Source organism: Coenobita brevimanus, chromosome 66 (genome assembly GCF_032717465.1).
Source record: "Coenobita brevimanus isolate Jiangsu-jjx chromosome 66, ASM3271746v2, whole genome shotgun sequence".
Lineage (NCBI taxonomy): Eukaryota > Metazoa > Arthropoda > Malacostraca > Decapoda > Coenobitidae > Coenobita > Coenobita brevimanus.
The window spans coordinates 4,252,296-4,271,935 of NC_137019.1; the positions used below are offsets into that span (position 1 = coordinate 4,252,296).

Below are 19,640 nucleotides of genomic sequence, written 5' to 3' on the forward strand. Positions count from 1 at the left end.
AACCATATCAACTGCCAAACCTCAGTGTTTTTGAAGTGTTGCCGTTAGAATGTTTTTGCTGAGGACAGTCTGGTGTGAAGCAGGTTAACCCACACCTTGATATTGGAACTTTTGAGTTTGTGATGAAATCCTCGAGAAAAAAGAGTAAACATAAGAGCACACCCGATAACATGTTCTTACAGTAAACTATGCTGAATCACCCCACTGCTTCCCCGAGGAGTGGTGACTAAGGCCATGGGAAGTTGGGAACCAGTAAGAAGTGGGAGGGTGGGGGCGCGCGGCGGGAGGGGTAAGATTGTGACTACTAGAACTCAGTAGGACTCACACTGCCTCTCTTCAATGCTCCAGCAGGCCAAAAACAAACAAAACCAGTCTGCCGCGAGACTACGGAAATATGAGGTTGGTATATTTGATAACGTTTTTGTAAAGTAAGCCATGGCATTACTTTTTCTTTCTTGCATGGAACCCCTGAAAGTTTTTCCGGTATACTATAAGCTAATTTGTTATTAAGTATTAATCATAACAGTTTCAGTTCTCGATCACCATTTCTTTTTCATTAGTCAGTTTCTGTGTATACGGTAACATTCGACAGTCTGTTAACTTCTTCATTGGTTGCATTTTAACTAGTTGAACTCATGTTGCTTAGGATTAGTTTTGATACTGTTTTTCAAAAGACTATTGCCAAATAGTAAGCTCTGTTCGCTGTAGAGTAAGACTAAAAGATACTATGAGTTTTTCACCAGCCGCGCAGTTTCCTACCTCTCATTGTTTAGGACAATTCTTGGTATATCCAGTTTTAAATTGTCTTGTCCACAGTGATGTTGGGCTACAGTTTTAGGCACATGAAGCAATAGCAGTCCCTTCACACATACTAAGGATTGTTTTTGGCTGACGAGCCGCTGTGGGGAAGGTGGAGGAGTGGTAGTAGGGGGAAGATGTGAAGATGCCACTCCTCTACTCCACCCACTGCAATTCGTCAAAAATTAGTGGTTCAAAACTTGCGTGTATGAGCAAAGGCAATAACTGTTTCATGTGCTCGTAACTGTGCATAGAGGAATAATATGGAGTTCACTGTCTAAGCTAGACTAAAAGGAGCACCATTTCCAAAACGTTGCTTAATGCAGATTCGGTACCTGGAGAGCATTTTTTTTCCTTTCACGTAATTCAGTAAAACTGATTTGTGCTTAGGACTTGTATTGAAGTAACTCATAATTGCGTTCATGTTTATCAGTATTGAGAACGTTATGAGGCAGCTGACAAATGATTAGTCAGTCGTTGAGTAATTCGATTAGTTTCACCGGTATGATTCGGACTTGCACGTATTCTAAAGGCACATTTTTGTCGTCCAAGCTGGAGTCTGGGAATCTAAGGCAGCTTGGTTTTTGTCCGCAAACACAGTCTGGCTACTTAAAACCGAAAAATTATAGCCTCCGATCAAAACGTAAACATAGGGATTGACGTAATAGATCATCTGACGAAAACTCATGGCATTTACTTGTGTTGAACTGGCTACATATAGAATTACTATTAACTTCCTGCACCCTGATTTTAAGTACTGTACATAGTGGTAATATCACGATCCCGAACTCGTTTGGGAGAGATACGAAGACGCTCATGGTTTCGACGAAATATATTCACATCACTGTGTCCGACAAAAGCGGCTCAGCTTTGTTTCTCAGAAGACGGTTCCGAATCTGATCCGACGGCTTGGACGATAAAAATGCGCCTTAAGTGATATGGGGGGCTTCGCAGCACTATTTGCTCAGGGATTTATTTGCTTATTTGGCCCTAACACTGTTCGGCATGTATTTATTTTGCTTGAATACTGACAGTTTGCAACAGTAACGAAAAACGGGATAAAGAGATACAACAGAAAATAAATTGCTTGGGAAGAGACGTTACAATCTCCAAAACGACTAGGACTCCGGGGCACTATGTCTGTGTCATAGTTTGATAGTCGACCTTTGCCTCTCCCCTATTGCCTCACCCTGTCAGTGCCACCCTTTCCATACTTCCCCTCCCCTTCTGTCTCCCGTCTGATTTCAAAGCAGATTATTTGTTAAAATTATCATACTGGCCCACCAATGTCTATTTAATGACATTCCACACGCAAGGATTCCTCGTTTTTTAAAACAAATGCACATTCAGGGAGGTTAACATGCAGCGCGTCTCGTCCCTTGAAGCCGATGTTCATTTGTGGCCAGTTTAACCTAGCCAGCCATGTAAACGACCCCAGATTCTTGTTGTATGTCCAGAAGTACAAGTGAGTACAGAATTATATTTACATAGAACTATCAACATTTATCACTTCCAACAACACTGACAATATACCATTATTCAACCGGATTGGCGATGTCAGCATTGTATTAGACATAATTATTTCACGTGATTTGTTTCATTAGACTCGACATTCCTCGAACTGAAATCACGTATCGAACGAAATGAATAAACTAGAATCTGTTAATTTCATTCCGAAACATACTTCGAGATAAATCATTCTCTCGAAACCGTTTCGTGTCCTTTATAAAGACTCCAGCATGCTTGCATGCGTCGGCTCTGGTCACTTAATGGCTTCTCTCCATGCTGCTCGATCTCTGGCAACCTCTCTATTTAGTCCCTCATTCCTGAGGTCACAGTCTGTGACATCGTTCGGTCTGCCTCTCGCAACCTTACCCCCAGAGTTCACACATCTCACTTTCTGCACCCAACTGTCATCCCCCATCCTCTCCACATGCCCAAACCATCTCAATCTACCCCTCCTCATCACAACACCAATACACTCCAGTCCCATCCTTCCTCTCAACTCATCTATCGTAAACCTAGCCCACCCAGGCCTTGCATTCAAGGACGCACTACACATCCACCGAATCACTGTCATTTCTGTGCGTTTAAGCCTACGATTATCCCCTTCCTTAACTGCCCAGGTCTCAATGCCATACAGCATTACACTCCTAACACATGCCGCATACATAGATCCCTTAGCACGGAAGAATATATATGTAATACAATGTTGACACCGTCATTTCATTTGTAAAATTGTTGTATTAATGCAGAGCATTCATGAAGTCATGGAGAGGAGGGTAAAAAATACAACTTGCTTAACGTTTGGGTTGAGAGAATACTATAACGTTCCTGTGACCTTCAGAACGGCAAGACGGTGACCCTGAACGTGAGCGGCGGACGGGTGTTCCGGACTAGCGACCGTCCCCGCCCCCGCCCCCCGCCCCATGCTGTCTACGGCAGCGCCAGGCCCTCCGCCGCCGCTGGCAGGCCTGCCACCTATGCCACTGCCGCCGCCGCCAAGGCCGCGAACATCCTGGCCCCGTCCCGCCCAGAGCTGCAGATGACGCCCCTCACCGTGCCCCTCCTGCCCCATGTCCCGCCCAGACCTATACTCACACAGCGTACCCCACCACCTCTCAGGTAGGATGTGTGTGTGTGTGTGTGTGTGTGTGTGTGTGTGTGTGTGTGTACTTTTTTTTTTATATATCGCTGTTATCACATGTGTGTTAATGCCACTGGAAATTTGGCACGATATTGCCCTTTGCATAATATATTTACGATCAACAGGTTACGCTATCACAACCTAAATTTATGTTTAAGGGAAGAGACTCTGATATGGAAAGATTCTGCTCTCCTTGTCGATTACAAAACAAATCAAACTTATATTCGGGAGTTGATTTTTTTTTTCTTTCCTAATTACGGTTCTGGCTTCCCGTGACCCGGCTGTCTGTCACACACACACACACACACACACACACACACACACACACACACACACACACATCTAAGTTACTAATTTAATGCAATAGACTCAATATAAAAAAAGGAGCGGTGCCAGGGCACAGCAAACCCGTCCCCGGCAGTCATTTTAGTGCTGACGTATAAACACAACTGGATATCTAGTCAAAAATGCCACATATCAAATTTGGAGCAAATAGGGTGAAAATTTATGATTTTATGCTCATTTGAAATTTTAGGCCCGACCCACCTGACATTGACCCCCTTACCACTAACTGAGGGGGGGGGATCCCCGTGATGTAATGAAGCTTGTTATAGGATGCAGATTTGAAAGATGTGCCATTAGGTATTGGTTTCATGTCGATATAACGAATTTGAAAAAAGTTATGGATAAAAAAAAAAAAAAAAACTTTTCTCCAGTCCCCGTTTTTATACATTTGGGGGGGCCTACAGCCTGGGCCTTGGCCCGATTTGGCCCAAAATTGAATCAGATGAACAGAAGATCATAGTCCATCAACCATATAATTTTAGTCAAAATCGCACCAGTAGTTTTCGCGTAAAGTTGTTAACGGACAGACAGACAGAGAGACAAACAAACAGACAGACAGACAAGCCGAGTGAAAACAATATCCACAAGCCATCGCAGTCGGAATGAGGGACTACAAAATAAGTTTTCAGTTTTAAGGTAATTTATTTTCACTGCAGTAGAGCCGATGTAGCTATTACACAACTTCATGGCCTTAAAGAAGTGTCTGTATATTTTTCATAATTATGATTAAGAAGACTACAGAAGTGAGCTTAATATTTTTTTTTTTCGGGGGGGGGGGAGGTTACGAGATACAACAGATGTTATTGTAGTGAAAGGATTAAAAAAACAAATCTAACCCTATTTTCGCACATAATCTAAGCTTGATCTTCCAAGCAAAAATCGATTACCTTAATAACCATCCTAGACTCGACAACCGTGAATCAAAATTTCCCTTTCTTCTTGCAAGGGAGAATTGGCTGTATACCTAAATAACTCCAGTGCAGACGACAGGCATAAAATCTAAACCTTCTTTCCATCTTTTTCCACCTCTTTTTCATGGCAATAATTGACTGTCTGCCTTACTAACTCTCACAGTCCATGGGCATAAATCTAACTGCTAATCCTGTTTCTTTGCTGAGGTCCACACGCGTGTACTCTGGCCGCCGACACCCGCCACGCCCCAGCAGCCGTCCGTACAGCCAGGCTCCGGGGCAGGCACAGCTGACCGCACAGATACAGCTGCTTAGGCCAAACAATACCCCTGTGTCCGTTGAGAAGCTCGATTTGGACAGGTTAGTGCATTAGTATTATTGCTATTTTATTCTGTTGATTTATATTTTTTTTTCCGACAACCTGGAACTGGACAGATGGGTGGATTATTAATATTAGTATAGGTACTGTTATTGTTGTAAAGGGGGTAGGCAGGGCGGGTTAGGAGAGTGATGGCCGATGAGACATGATGTCTTTTGGACAGTATACTTTGTGATGGTCATTTTAGGTTAGCCAGGAAGGTATAAACAGAAACTTTTCAGAATTCGAGATGGAAGCTCAAGGGAGTGGGCATTAAAAAAAAAAAATGGAGTATGAAGCGAAAATTATGCAAAACTGGCTGCGATGGTGGTGTGCTGTGGGTTTTGTCGGGGATAGTAAGTCCTGTGAAGATGAGCATACACAGGTAGACTGCAGAGGTGAAAGTCAAGTATTTTTTTGCTGGAAATTCAGTAGAGGATGGGGGAGGGAGGAAACTGATGAGTTATGTAAAGTGGCTTCAGTAGGACGAACTGTGAAGGTGGTGATGGGGGATGGGGCAGGACGGGAGATCTGAGTGTGGTTGGCTAGATGATGATGTACTTTGAAAAAATCGAAGGGTGGAAGGGCAGATGAGTGTATGGTTGACAGAAAGGAATGGATGGGCCGAACTTTGATGGTGGTGGGTGGTGGATTTTGACATGGGGAAGGTATCATGCGGAAATTGTAAATGGAATTTATCCGATAAGGTAGAGAAAAATCAATGAATGGCAAAAATGGGTGTGATCGCCAGAGTAGTTGAATGGAATGAGTTGATGGACAGTGGAGCAGGGCAGGAAGAGCACACCTTTTGGAGAAAGTACTGTATGTTGGACGATTCCGGAGTTGGGAAAGTTCATATTAAAGACACCCCTCGGATACTCGACGTGTGTGTACGGGAAGGGGGTGGGAAGTAAGGAAAAAAAGTTGGGCGTGGTCGGTAGAAAGAGGTTGACAAAAGTGATTGAGATGGTGGTGGGTGGTGGGGCAAGGTGGAGGTAGTGCATTTTATGAATTTGGGCGTTGTAGGTTGTGTGTTATGGGCTTGGTAATTTTTTTTTTTTTCCCAAGAACAAGAATAAAATAGCTATGCAGTTCCTGTGCATTCAAAGAATACATGTAAAGTGCATACCCAGTCCTGCTTTATGTATGCCGATTTCTTTGAAATCCATGTGCTCACTTTCCCCTAATTCTGATTGTTTTATTTTTGGGAAGGGGGGTGACCCCCAGATATCACTGAGGGGTTACGCTCCCAGAATACAGCATTACGGATAATAGTATATTGTGCGAAATGTACTCATGTCAAGGGCGTGTCTGCCTTCCATTGACTATTTCTGAGTTTTTTTTTACACTGGCAAGGGGGGCTCTGACCCCCCTAAAAATCATAGTTGGAATATTGTGTATAGTGAAAAACCTTCGGAGTAACCAGACGAACTTGTCTGGGAAGTTTCGTTCAACTCCTTCCCCTATTTGTAATCGTTTTTATTTTTGGGAGAGGGGGCTGGCCTCCGCCCTCGAGAATCACTGGGGGGTTCACGCCCTTCAAATTTCGGATTACGAATTAGAGTCCGTTGTACAACATGTACTACGTTATCAAAGCCATAACTGCCCTCCTTTCGCTGTTCTTGAGAATTTTAAATATGGAGAGGGGGCTAAACATCAAAAACAAATCAAACCAAAGCAAAGCGAAGCAAAACACATCACAGCACTGCACAACAAAAGGTCTCCCGCAGCTCCAGGCCACGTGAGGCTTCTTATGCGGCAGGTCCAAACACGAGATAGTACTTGAGAGAGAGGAGGGGGGGAGTAAAGGAAGGGAAAAAACACTGATGTCGAGAAAACAACAAAATGTCTTATTGCAGGTCTAGGTTTTGCATCATAATGAATACTACAAATAGCAGACATTAACTCACATACAGAAACGCTGTTTACCGTGAAAAATAAAACTTTCTTCGAGTAAAATAGTCGGGCCGAAACTTATATTCCCTTATGTAGCACCGTTCCTAACTTCAACTACATTAAGCACCGTCTCACATTTAGCACCGTTTCAATATATGGGTCAATTTCTTCCATATAGTTAATATTTTTACTTGCCTAGAGGAGGGAGAAAAAAATGACGTATGAAGCTACGAAAGCGAGGGAAAACTAGGCAAAATTATATGCTGAGTTACAAAAAGGGTAGCAAATTAAGTAGCTGGATTCCTGACATTGAACAAAGCAGAAAAAGGAAGGCTGTGTGAAAATGAGTTTGTGTAAGGAAACGAGAGCGAAGGTTAGCAAGAAAAGGGGAGTTAATGAATGAAAAATAAGCTTTAAAAACAGCAGTAGCACAAGAGGAGAGAGAGAGAGAGAGAGAGATTAACACAAAATTAATTAAAGCGGCAGATTAGCCCGCCATTGCCAGTGATTACCAAGTGAAGTACGAGATGCGCACTGAAGATGGCGCCACTGCTCTGTAATTCTCTGACGCACTCGCTAGTTTATAAGCCAGATAATTTCTCTCTCTCTCTCTCTCTCTCTCTCTCTCTCTCTCTCTCTCTCTCTCTCTCTCTCTCTCTCTCTCAGACTATATGAAGGAGTGAAAGGAGAGATTGATGGTGGGAAGAGAGGGTGAAGGGAGGAAGGGGATTGAGGACAGGAAGAGGATTTGAGGGGAGGAAAGAGAGAGTGGTGGGAGACGATGGATTTAGGGGAGAGAGAGAGAGAGAGAGAGAACAAAGGGTGAAGTAAATGGGTCAAAAAACGAGGGAAGAAGGAAGATGGATGAGGAAGGAGACAGGGAGGGAGAGATGTAATTAGAGAAAGATACACGGGAGAGAGAGAGAGGGGGGGGGACCATCTTGCAAGAAGTCATTCCTTTAAAAAAAAAAAAAAAGTCAAACAAGAAAAAGCGAAATGGAGGGAAGGAAAGAAGCACGAGCAACAGGAAAAGTTAGGGAGATATGGGGAACAGGGAAGGAAGGGAGGGAAGGAGGGAGACGTTTAGGGTAGCAGGGTGAGGCGGGGAATGCAAGGTGAGGGAGAAATAGGATAAGGAAGGAGAGAAGGCACGGATGGCTGTGCGTATCGGAAAGGGGAAGGTGAGGAGGGAGGGACAGGGTGAAAGAAGGTGGGGAGGGTGAGTGAGGAAGAGGAAGCGTGAGCGTGGGAGACAGGGTAAGAAAGGGAGGACAATAAGTGCGAGGGAGAAGCTGGGAGGGTGAGGCAGGGCGTGTAACAGAAGGTTAGGGAAGACGGTAAGCGAGGGGAGGAGGGCGAGGCAGGTTAGGGAAAAGCAGGGAGGTTTAGGTGGGATAAGAAAACCAGGGTGAGCTAGGGAGAAAGAGAGGCAGGGTGATGTATGTTATGGGAAATGCAAATTGAGGTAGGGGAAGGAAAGGAAGGGTACGAAAGACGTAGGCGGAGGCAGGGAAAGGGAGAGTCGAGGTATGGCACGGTAAGAGAGGCAGTGAGAGAGGCAGAGTAAGAGAAATAGAGGTTGATGCACGGTAAAATTAAGACAGGGAAAGAGACAGGGAGAGTGAGGCAGGGGATGAAGCAGGGTAAGGAAAGGCAGGAGGCGAAGCAGGGTAAGAAAAAGCAGAATAAGTGAGCCAGGGATGGTGAGGCATGGTAATGGAAAGGAAGGGTGGGTCAGAGTAAGAGGGGCAGGATAAGAAATGACAAGAGAGAGGTAGGGTAAGGAAAAAACAGGGTGAAACAGAGTAAATGAAAGGCAGGGTGAGGCGGGTAGGGTAAAAGAGAGGCATGGAGAGTGAAGGAGGGGGAGGGCGACATCCTGATCTACGTAACTATCTCACGTGGCCTAATTATCGCCGTGTGGGGCGTCAGGTGCTGCTTACCCTCCCCCACCTCCATCTTTTGCTGTTTAGGACCTGGGCGGGGCGATGTTAGGGGTGAAGGGCTGGGCAGGATGGGGCAAGGTGGAGCGGGGTGCATTTGGGAAGAAAGACGGGGACGGGGCAAGGTTTGGTGAGAGGAGCAGAAGGAAAATGAAGGGGGTAAGGAGGGACTGGGCACGTCAGTATGGAGTGAAAAAGTGCGAGACAGTGTAATGGGGCACAGCAGGGCAAGGTGAAATTGTGTGGGGTGATGTAGGGTCAGTTTCAGTGAGGTGAGGCGGCACAGGGTGAATTGAATGGGTGTGGGGGAATGGATGGTGTGATATAAAGCAGGTTGAAATGGGGTGGGACGTGGTATATGGTAAGTATGCCAAGTAGGACGGCATTAGCCAAATTAAAATGTGGTGATGCATTATTAAATAGGTTGAAGTGAGATGGAGTAGTTTATCTTCACTTGAAATGGATTGGGTTGCTATAAAATAGGTTGAAATAGGGTGAAATGGTGCAGAACGGGATGAAAAGGTCTGAAATGGGATGGAACGTAATAGGACTAACTTAAATGGAACTCTCCAGGGCAGGTTAGAGTCAAGTGGTGTGGTGTGGGGTAGGCGAAGTACGTTATAGTTGTTTTGTATCCGTGCCATTTCGTACTAAGACGTTTCTTTAACACGTCTGTTCTTACTGCTGTCATTTAGTACCAAAGTTATTTCGTAGCCAGTTCGTTTCGTACCTTCACATAGTAAATTTCCAACTACTGCTGCAGGACGCACTCTGTATTTTGATAGCTAAAGAGATATCGGTAATTGATTGTTTTATTTGTAAACTGAAACGATAATCTACCTCAAAATGTTTCATTTACTTTCAGCTGCTATTTGATTTAACTAGTAATCATAATATAAGTATTCTGTTAAAGAGTAAAAACGCAGTTCATAGCCTAGTATAGAAAATCACAATTCATTATTTTCACTTTGGCCATATATCCATCCGCAAGCTCGCAGCGCCTGTGACAGTCGTGTTGCCCGCTTCGTAATCATCTCAGATGATGAAAAATTTTCCCTATATTATCTGATTCCCTCCCCCCCCCAGAACTCCAGCAAACTAGCTATGTAAACATATTAGGCCCATTCCCTTGGAGGGGTAGGGTTTAATATAATAAACAACGCTAAATTTTGGTAGCGTTATTTTCGAGGTACAGTCACTCATAAAAGAAACGACCCCCCCCCCCACGCCAAGATACCTTTCAACCAATATGATATCGGTCCTGGTAACACTGTAAATGACGTCAGGTGTGGGGGTATGAAGCTGCGTTTGGGGGAAGTTCATTCAAAGATCATTCCAAGTGTGTCGAGCCCATTCATTTAACTCTTGAGGCCGGGGGTTTCATTTGCATCATGTGCGGCATTAATGCATAAATGTTTCGGGTATGGGTTTGTGTTATCACCTGAAAGTTCTTTGTTCTTGTAGCATAAAGTTAATTTTGTGTGATGGACAACATAACAAGTCAGATATAACGTATGTTTGACTCGAATTGTGGATTGAAGCAGTGTTTCGTGCAGATTAACTCCGCCCTCCTCTCAAACACCCCTCCTCATCCCCCCATATGGCTGACGTCAAATACACTGTTACCAACACTGAATACCCCGAGTTATATTGCCTCTAACGCAGGGGGGGGGGTCTTTTCTTTTATGAGTGACTGTACAGTTCAGCTTGGACACTTTCAAATGGATAAACCTGTAAAAAGGCGTTACATACACAGGAAATAAAATTTCCTGACAGGCCACAAAGTTAGTCACAAGCTAGGTTATCATTGCCAAAGTTTAATTTCAAAGTATTCATATTTATTCGTAGTTTTTAGTTCGTTACAAAACGTCTTTCTTACGAAATGACGCGGGTACCAAACGACACAGGTACGAAACGACGCGGTCACGAATACGAAATGATATGGATACGAAACGACCCGCTAAAGGTTGAAATAGCTCAGGCATGGTGCTGTTTCTCCTCAGAGGCCTGGCAATATCAATAATTTCGTAAGGCCGTAGTCAGAATAAAGTAATAACAGTCATTATCTGAATGAGACAGGCTGGTCAAATTAAAATGAGGCAGAGTGAAATTGGATGGAGTGAGGCAGGTTGAAGTGGAAGAGTGAGGCAAGTTGAAGTGGAGTGAGGCAGATCTAAGCGGAGGAGTGGGATGGGTTGAAGTGGAGGAGTGAGATGGGTTTAAGTAGAAGATTGAGGCAGGTTGAAGTGGAGCAGTGAGGCAGGTGATGTAGAGAAGTGAGACAGGATGAGGTGGAGGAGTGAGAAAGGGTGAAATGGAGGAGTGAGGCAGGGCAAAGTGGAGCTGTGAAGCAGAGTGATAAGGGGAGTGTGGCAGGGAGAAGGGGTGGAGTAAGGAAAGGTGAAGTGGGGGAAGAGGGTGTCAGTTAAGAAAAAAAAAAAATGGGTGGGAAGTTGAAATGGAGCTGGAGTGTGTATGGAACAGACTGAAACGCCGCGGGTTTGTATAAGTCAATCGAAATGGGGCGGGTTTGTGTAAATCTGATCGACATGGGGCCGGTTTTATGTAAATCTGATCGAAATGGGGTTGGAGTGTGAATTTCAGAGTGAAGTAGGGTGGGAGTGTGTAAATCAGAGAAACGCGACGAGTATGTGTCCATCAGATCGAGTTAAGATGGGTTTAACTCAGATGGAATGGGACGGTTCAGTGTAACTCATATCGAAATAGTGCGGGTTTGTGAACATTAGCTCGAAAAGGGTGAGACGAGGCAGGTGGGTGGAGGAGTGGTCGAAACAGGGCGGGCAGGGTTTTGGGTCAGGTCGGGCGGGGCGGGGCGTGGCGGAAAGGTCTGTGTAAGACTGGTCGAAATGGAGAGGGGCGGGCCGAAAAAGTCTGTGTAAGACTGGTCGAAATGGAGAGGGGCGGGGCCTAGGGTGTCCATCGGACAACGGGTCGATGCCCTGGTGGGACGAGAAAAGGAGGATCAGAAGGAGATATTTGGGTCAGGAGGAGAACTGGAGGGTGAGGGTGCAGAGAGAGGGAAGGTGAGGGGGTAGAGGGAGGAAGAGGTCAGGGAGAGGGGGAAGGGAGGGTGGTGTTTCAATCATACATTACCTTCCCCCACCTTCCAAAAAGATTCCAGAAAATGAGAAAAATTCCCTCCCATACTTACCATCCTCCGCACCAAAAATACAGCCCCATTCGCCTTCATTAATTCCCAGGAGGATAACGAACGCAACTCTTACCTTCCCTAGCTAATTATTTGAGGTATTTTTTTATCTTAAGGAAATATATATTGAGTGAATCGTACACGCACTAAATATAGGCCAGTCCCCATTCTCCTTCACGAATTCCCAGAGTTACAACTCATATAAAGCTTTCTTTCCCTCTTTTTTTTTTTTTCTTTAAAGTTAGACGTACTAATTAAACACGACGCCTTTTTGTACCGTATTCTTGTTGCTGCCAGTCTGTTTTACTTTTACCCTCGTAGCTAAGCACTGTATTGGCTTTATTGATTTATTTTTTTAAAGGAAAGAGGTAAGGAAATGGATTAATCCTTAGAGTACGGTAGCGTCTTTTTTACATTCATTTATGCTACTACAAGACGATTTTGTATAGAATATGAGAACCCCCTGTTAGTGAAAGGGTATGTGAAACCTGGATCTCACCTCTACGGTTCAGAAAGCTGATCCTATGCTGAATAAAATCGTCAGGAGTGCGAAAATATTGTAAACATGACGTCTCATTCTCTTCATATATATATATATATATATATATATATATATATATATATATATATATATATATATATATATATAAAAGGTTGTATGAAAAGTATTAACCCTTTTCATAGTCTGGAAAATTCTGGTATATTTTTCTGGCTTACGAGAGTCGATTTTGTTGAAGCAGAGGGGCTTGAGATTGTCAGTACCGGTGCCATTAACCCTCTTATGAGTTGGAAAACTATACTCTATTCACTTTACCAAGGCCTAAAATTGCCATCCATCCATCGCTGAGTTATAACAACAGACTAACATTAGAATATGATGCTAATCACGAAAAAGTAGAACAGAAAGGATGTAGAGCCACAGTATTGTCTTTTCCTGCCACTGAAGTACGTGAAATAATCTGCAAAGGGAAGAACATTTGGCCCAAGTTAAAGTGAATGCACTATAGTACTTTTAATACTCTGTTCTAGCTAATGCCAGACGATTTTGCTTAGCTGTCAGGGAGCTGTAAGAGCTTTAGTGGTAAGTGAACCGTCTGGAAAATTGTATCAAAATGTATCGTAGTTCTTCACTAAATTTCACTCACAAGTGCACTGACCAACATTTTCCTCCCCAAAGTTGCTGGAAATATTAAGTAAATCATCAGAGTTTTAAACAATATCGTCACTCACCTTCAGCAAGCTTTAAGATCACACACACACACACACACACACACACACACACACACACACACACACACACACACACACACACACACACACACACCTCCCTTGGTTAGGCCTAATTACTGTGAGGTTTCATTTTTATGGTAGAGGAAATACCGTACGCTGTCTAGGGTGGTCCATCGATAACGCCTAACCATACAAACTCTCCTGGTGGTATCGTATGTGTTGCGGGGGGCGGCTCAGTCTGCTGGCGTGGGCGTCGATGTGGCAGTGGGTGTAGGAAATGAATAAATGATGGAGCATAGACACTGAACGGTGACTGAGACGTCCCCACAACGACCGAGAAACTGCCCGACGGAATGGAAAGGGAGCTTTATTAATTTATGGGTCACTTTGTATATCACGTCAATGTTATACACCCATAATATTATATCCCCATTCCCCATGCAATAAATTCTAGGATACTTGGTACAACCTTTACTTTCAGCTAAATATCTGGGATGTTTTTTTGAAAGTTACGGGAAATAGATGAATCGTCATCAATGATTTATAATTCACACTCCTGGTAAGTTTTAGGCGCATTATACACACACACACATTTCTACTCTCGCTAAATATTATGGATGCGTTTATTGGAAAGTTACAGGAAATGCGTTGAAAGAATATAAGTATTTTGGGTGCGTTTATTTGGAAGTTCAAGGAAATATATTAAAGAAATGGTTAGCCAAAAAATTCAGCCACCTCCAGGAACGCGGCGAAGGAAACGCTAGATTATCCCCAACCCGATATTTTGGCGCTAAAAATAAGGGCGCGCTTTCTCTCTCTTGCATACTGACCCCGAGAGATTTTTAGACGAGATTACCTCGACTCCGAGGAAACGGCGGGAAATTAACCAGTTCTGGGTACGGAAGAAAATGAGGTAGTGCGAGGATACGGACGTGGAGCCGAAATTAACCCCTCGTCATTAATATTTCAGGATGTGGAGCGGAAATTAAACCCTCACCACTTATATTTTAAGATTTAAAGAAGAAATTAAGCTCTTGTTATTTATAGTTCAGGACGTGGAACTGAAAATTAACCTATCGTCATTAATAATTCAGGACGTGAAGCTAAAATTAATCCCTCGCCATATAAACTAACTATTCTTGCTATGTGCAGACGATTTCAATTAAGGAAACATTGGACTGGGGAGTTAGATACGGCTTTCATTACCTTCAGGTCTACTTTACCATTTATACATTAAACTTGCCCATAATGACCATCTTTCCATCTTCAGTAGTGAATTATAACAAGAGATCAACATTAGAAGGTAATGCTAGTTACGAAGAGGTGCTGTGGTAAAGATGTAGAGCCAGAGTAGTGTCATATTCTGCCACTGAGCTGTGCAAAGTAAGCCGCAATGGGATAAAAATCTGGGCCAAGTTACGGTAATTTTCGAACTGGAGGTTTACAGTATGTACAGCTTTGGTTAACCCCCTCTCTGCTATAGTTCCTTCACCTTAACTTGGCCCAGATTTTCGTCCTTTGCAGCTAACCTCACATTGCTAGGTGGCAGAAAAAGACAGTATGACGCCTCTTCGTCCTATCCATGGCACTTATTTTTAGCCAGCATTTTATTCTAGTGTTAATCTTTTGCCACAAGTCAGCATTCAAGATCGAGAGAGGACATTTCCAGGCCAAGTCAGAGTAAAAAACGTATAAATTTCGAGTTGGAGATTTGTACACGGCCTTCGTTAACTCCCTTTCTACCAGTGGGCTGTCCAAAGCAGAATAAGATCGTCTAGTGGCAGCAAGAATAAACTCCCAAGAAAGGCGTGATCGTAGTGAAGGGGTTAGCCACTTCCGGGTAAGACAGAATGAGGCAGGGTGAGCATGAGGACGTGGAACTCGACCTCCTTCACCACGATGACGTCTTATTGTAATTTTTTTTTCCTCGCCAGACGATTTTATTCAACTGAGAAGGCATATTTCGATCTGGAAGGGTTAGATTGTATTAATGTTGTTGTTGTTGTTGTTGTTGTTGTTGGTGGTGGTGAAATGGTGATAGTGGTAATGATAGTGATGCTTGTTTATGATAGTGGTAATCGTCGTTGTGGTGGTCGTGGTAAAGGCAGAGAAGAAATATGAGACGGAGTGGAGGAAAGGAGAAGAAAAAATGAAAGCAAAAGAGAAAAGTTAGTAGAGATAGGAGACAAGATAATTATGGAAAGAAGAGACAATGTTTTTAAGGCACAGAAGGGAAAAAATAAGAAAGGAAGATTAAATATGAAAGGAAGGGGAATGAAAATATGAAAGAAAAAGGAGAGAAGGGAGAAAAATGCTGGTACAACAGAATGAGAGAAAATTGCAGAGAAGATAGGGAAAAGAGGAGACAGAAGATAGAGGGGAGTATGGTGCAAGGGAAAGAGGAGAGAAGACAGGAGAAGGAGATCAAAGAAAACAGCAGAGAGAGAAAAGAAAGAGGAATGAAGGCTGCCTGAAATTTCGTAACCTTAGATCCTTTGTTGCCTGTCTTCCACCAGTATTTATGTTGGGAAAAGAATTGTTTGCACTGATCTTTGTATACGTGAAGATAAACATACATCAGCGTTCTTCCACTCTTCTTTGGACTAGGGGAGGATTTGTATACTCCTGATTGTATACTTGAGGGGAAATATACACAGGCTTTCCTCCATTCGGGTGTGGGTTATGGAAAAAAATTTTTGTTTGCATAGATGTTTGTAGAGCGGAGATTTATAGACGCCAGGCTTCTTTCACTCGTTTTTAGGCTAGGAAAATGTTTATATGTATGACGTTGTTTTTATACGTGAAAATATATGTAGTATGCATCAGTTTTCTTGACTTGTAGTTATGGCAGGAAAATTCTAATATGCTTAGTTGTTATACGCGGACATATTTACATTAACTTTCTTCGACTCGTACTTACATCGCCAGATAGATAGATAGATAGATAGATAGGTAAATACATAGACAGACTGATTGATACATACATACGTACATTCATTCATACATGCATATAGATCAGGTTTCTTTCTCGTGTTTAGGTTAGGAAAATATATGTATGCATGTTTTTGTGTACGTGAAGATAAATATACATGATAGGCACGCACATTCCCTCACATACTCATGCCTTTGTAGACAGTAAAAATAATAGCAAAATCCATAGCGCTTTTAGCATGGTGGATGGACGTGGTAATGAGAGAGAGAGAGAGGGAGAGGGAAAGAGAGAGAGAGAGAGATGGGTTGGGCTGGAGAGAGGAGAAAGGGATACAGAGAGATGAAATAAGATTTAAAATGTGCAGAGGAAGAAAGTTAGATAAGCAGAAACGCCGAAACTGATAAGAGAAAGAGGATGGATCATGAAAACGGGGAAAACTCGTAAGAGATGGCAGTGGAAAAGGAATTAAAGAGGAAGGAGAGGAGGAACGGGAGGAGGAGGAGGAGGAGGAGGAGAGAACTGTTAAGAAGCAAATAAGGAGGAGTAGATGTTAGAGGAGAATTGAGGGGGCAACGAGGAGGAAGTAAAGGTCTGAAGCAGGAAACAAAATTGTGATTAATCCTTTCAGCTGCTGTCATGGACGGGGCAACTCCAATTTAGTATTCTCTTCCAGCTAACGCAAGACGATATTATTCAGTTGAGTGTGTCTTGGAATCTGAGTGTTAGGAGTGTTACCATTAACCCTCTGATGTTCGGGGTAACTTTAATATTCTGTTCCACCTAATGCCATATGATTTTATTGAGCCTCGAGTGAGTCATAGGAGCCAAGACGAGGCTAAGTGAATCCGGGAAAAAGTCAGTCACTAAAAAAGAATAATATAGGAGACTCAGGTGTGAAAGTGGGTAGTGAAGAAAAGTAAATCCCTCCAGTATGGTTTATTTTTGCCTCCGTCAGACGATTTCAGCCACCATAGAGGAGAAATATTGTAGTGTAGATATTATTTAGTCTTTGGGAATATTCTTTCGTAGTGAAGGAGTAACGTAACGCCTGTATGTTTGTGGTGGTCTCTTTTTACCCACAATATACTGCTTGGGGTGGGGGGGGGGAAGAGGAAGGAAAAGAAGTGAAACAGGAAGACGAAGCATGTTAATAGAACAAAACTATCAATAACAACTAGCATATCACAGACGACAGACTAAGACAAGCGAACTAAACATATCAATAACGGCAAAAGTAAAGGTATATCGGTAACGACAAACAAACCTCATATTATATAGCACATTTACAGAGCCAGTATAATCTCACGGCCGTAGACACAGCATAAAAGACTATCACAGAGTGGCTATATATGGAAACTATGGGGGTCGAATGTGGAAGTGACGAACACGACAAAAGAGAGTCACACACGACATGTCTGAATTCTAAGTTTTTATGATTTAGCTTCCTTTTTTTCTCGTTTTTGTGACTTATCGACACAAAACGTTCATTGAGTTTAGAGTTTTGCACGTTTAGATAACATGTGAAGTAATACAAGAATATATTTGTCATGAATATACACTGTATTCGCGTCGCGTTTGATTACACACAGACACACACACACACATTACATATATATATATATATATATATATATATATATATATATATATATATATATATATATATATATATATATATATTAGAGAGAGAGAGAGAGAGTAGACTACACTAGACTAAACACTTCAACACTCCCAGATCTACTTAACCCAGCCTAACACAAATACGTTACCTCGCATACCGAACCTAACAACCTAGTCGTATATAGCATAATCAATCTGAATTAATTCTAACATTCCAGTCCATGTAATCAGTTTTATGCCCACAGGTATTGCCACTAAAACAGAGATTGTTTGAATATACACATCTCATTCTGCTTTCCGGAAGTCCTCCACAGTGATACCCGTGCACAAAGTGTGGGTGGGAACAAATCAATTCCCCAAAGACAGAAGATTGTGTCCCTGTGCCTTGGCGATCGGGGCAGGATTCATTTATTAATTTAAGTTCATTTCTCTGTTGTTATTAAGAACTGTTTTGGCAAGGAGAAGAAGATATATGGACATATTCTCTGCATCATTCTCCTTGACCTTCACGAGAAAAGAGGTCCTTCTTACGAGATAGAAATGATTACCAGTTGAACTGTGAATTCAGTCCCAGATGCTGTTCAGGACACGTAAAACACAGACTGGATACATATACGAGAGCTGCCGACCCAGGAACAAGCGGTCAATAATTCCACTCCTCTGAGCTGCAACAAGCCCTTCGCCTTCGACAAACCGTGAATGATGACGAGATTGCAGTTACGCTTCCGGGAGGCATTAGACTGGAAGGAGCGAAGTAGTTCCGAATTTCTACGCTTGCACCTTGGTACCAGGAGGAATTATTGAAAGAATGTGTAGTTTAATATGTGTATGTGTGTGTGTGTGTGTGTGTGTGTGTGTGTGTGTGTGTGTGTGAGAGAGAGAGAGAGAGAAAAAAAAAAATCTCCAAGAAAAAGTTGTTACGAAATTTCGAAAACCACATAGAATACGGCCCTTAGTGTGAGAATAAGTCCTAGACCTTCTTCCTAGAACTCTGAAATACCAGACACACCGAAATATGTGGAAAAACTTTGTTCAACGATCATTCGTCTCCTAACTAAAATATGCGCAATAATTACCGTCCTAAGATTTAGTATATCGCGGAAAAATCGAAACCATCCGAGACATGCATTAGTTGAAATTGAACTTTCACAATGTCGCGCTGGTTGTAAGTAATCTTCAGTCAATATTGGGGAGACTCGTTTTTCTAATTATGGAAGCCTGCCGCCACCATAGATAAAAGTATTAGATAGATTCTGCTGTTACTTGTATTTATGTTCTTCAGGTGCTCGGAAATTCGTAATTGTAGTAGTAGTAGTAGTAGTAATTGTTGTTATGGTTGTTGTTGTTGTTGCTGCTGCTGTTGTTGTTGATGACCCAGGTTCATCTGTAATTTGAACCCAATGAACTGCAAGGTGAAGTTTCCCTCCTCCTGCGGTCCATTATCCTTCTTTCGGGAATTACGGAGGCAACTGAGGGACGTTTATGTAACTTGTCACTGAAGCCGCCTGGTTATATCGGTGCCACCACATGAAGGCGTCTCTCTCCCAGCACAGAAGTCCATAAAAATGTCTAAATGTAAAAAAATAACTAAATCCGGGTGGTATCACGTCACTGGCAGTCCATTTGTCGCTCTAATTCTTATCCTGTAATTGCCCAATCTCCCCTCGACGGTTAACCCCCAATCGTCAGGCCATTTAATTAGTCTTCCGGAACCTGTTTGTTAAAGATTAGAGTCGATTTGTAAGGAAGTTTATGTTGGGCTGGTTTTGGTTAGGTATGAAGTAGGATTGG

General features: G+C 42.8%; 1 protein-coding gene across 1 annotated transcript in view; it reads left to right on the forward strand.

Annotated features, from left to right (window-relative positions):
* The first annotated feature begins 339 nt into the window (after positions 1 to 339).
* Positions 340 to 19,640, forward strand: part of LOC145405391 (uncharacterized) — a 60,365-nt gene continuing 41,064 nt past the window's right edge. Inside the window, exons 1-3 of the mRNA XM_080276797.1 lie at positions 340 to 399; positions 3,146 to 3,423; positions 4,909 to 5,061. Coding sequence (XP_080132923.1) covers positions 340 to 399; positions 3,146 to 3,423; positions 4,909 to 5,061 — 491 coding nt within the window. The remainder of the gene's footprint in view (positions 400 to 3,145; positions 3,424 to 4,908; positions 5,062 to 19,640) is intronic.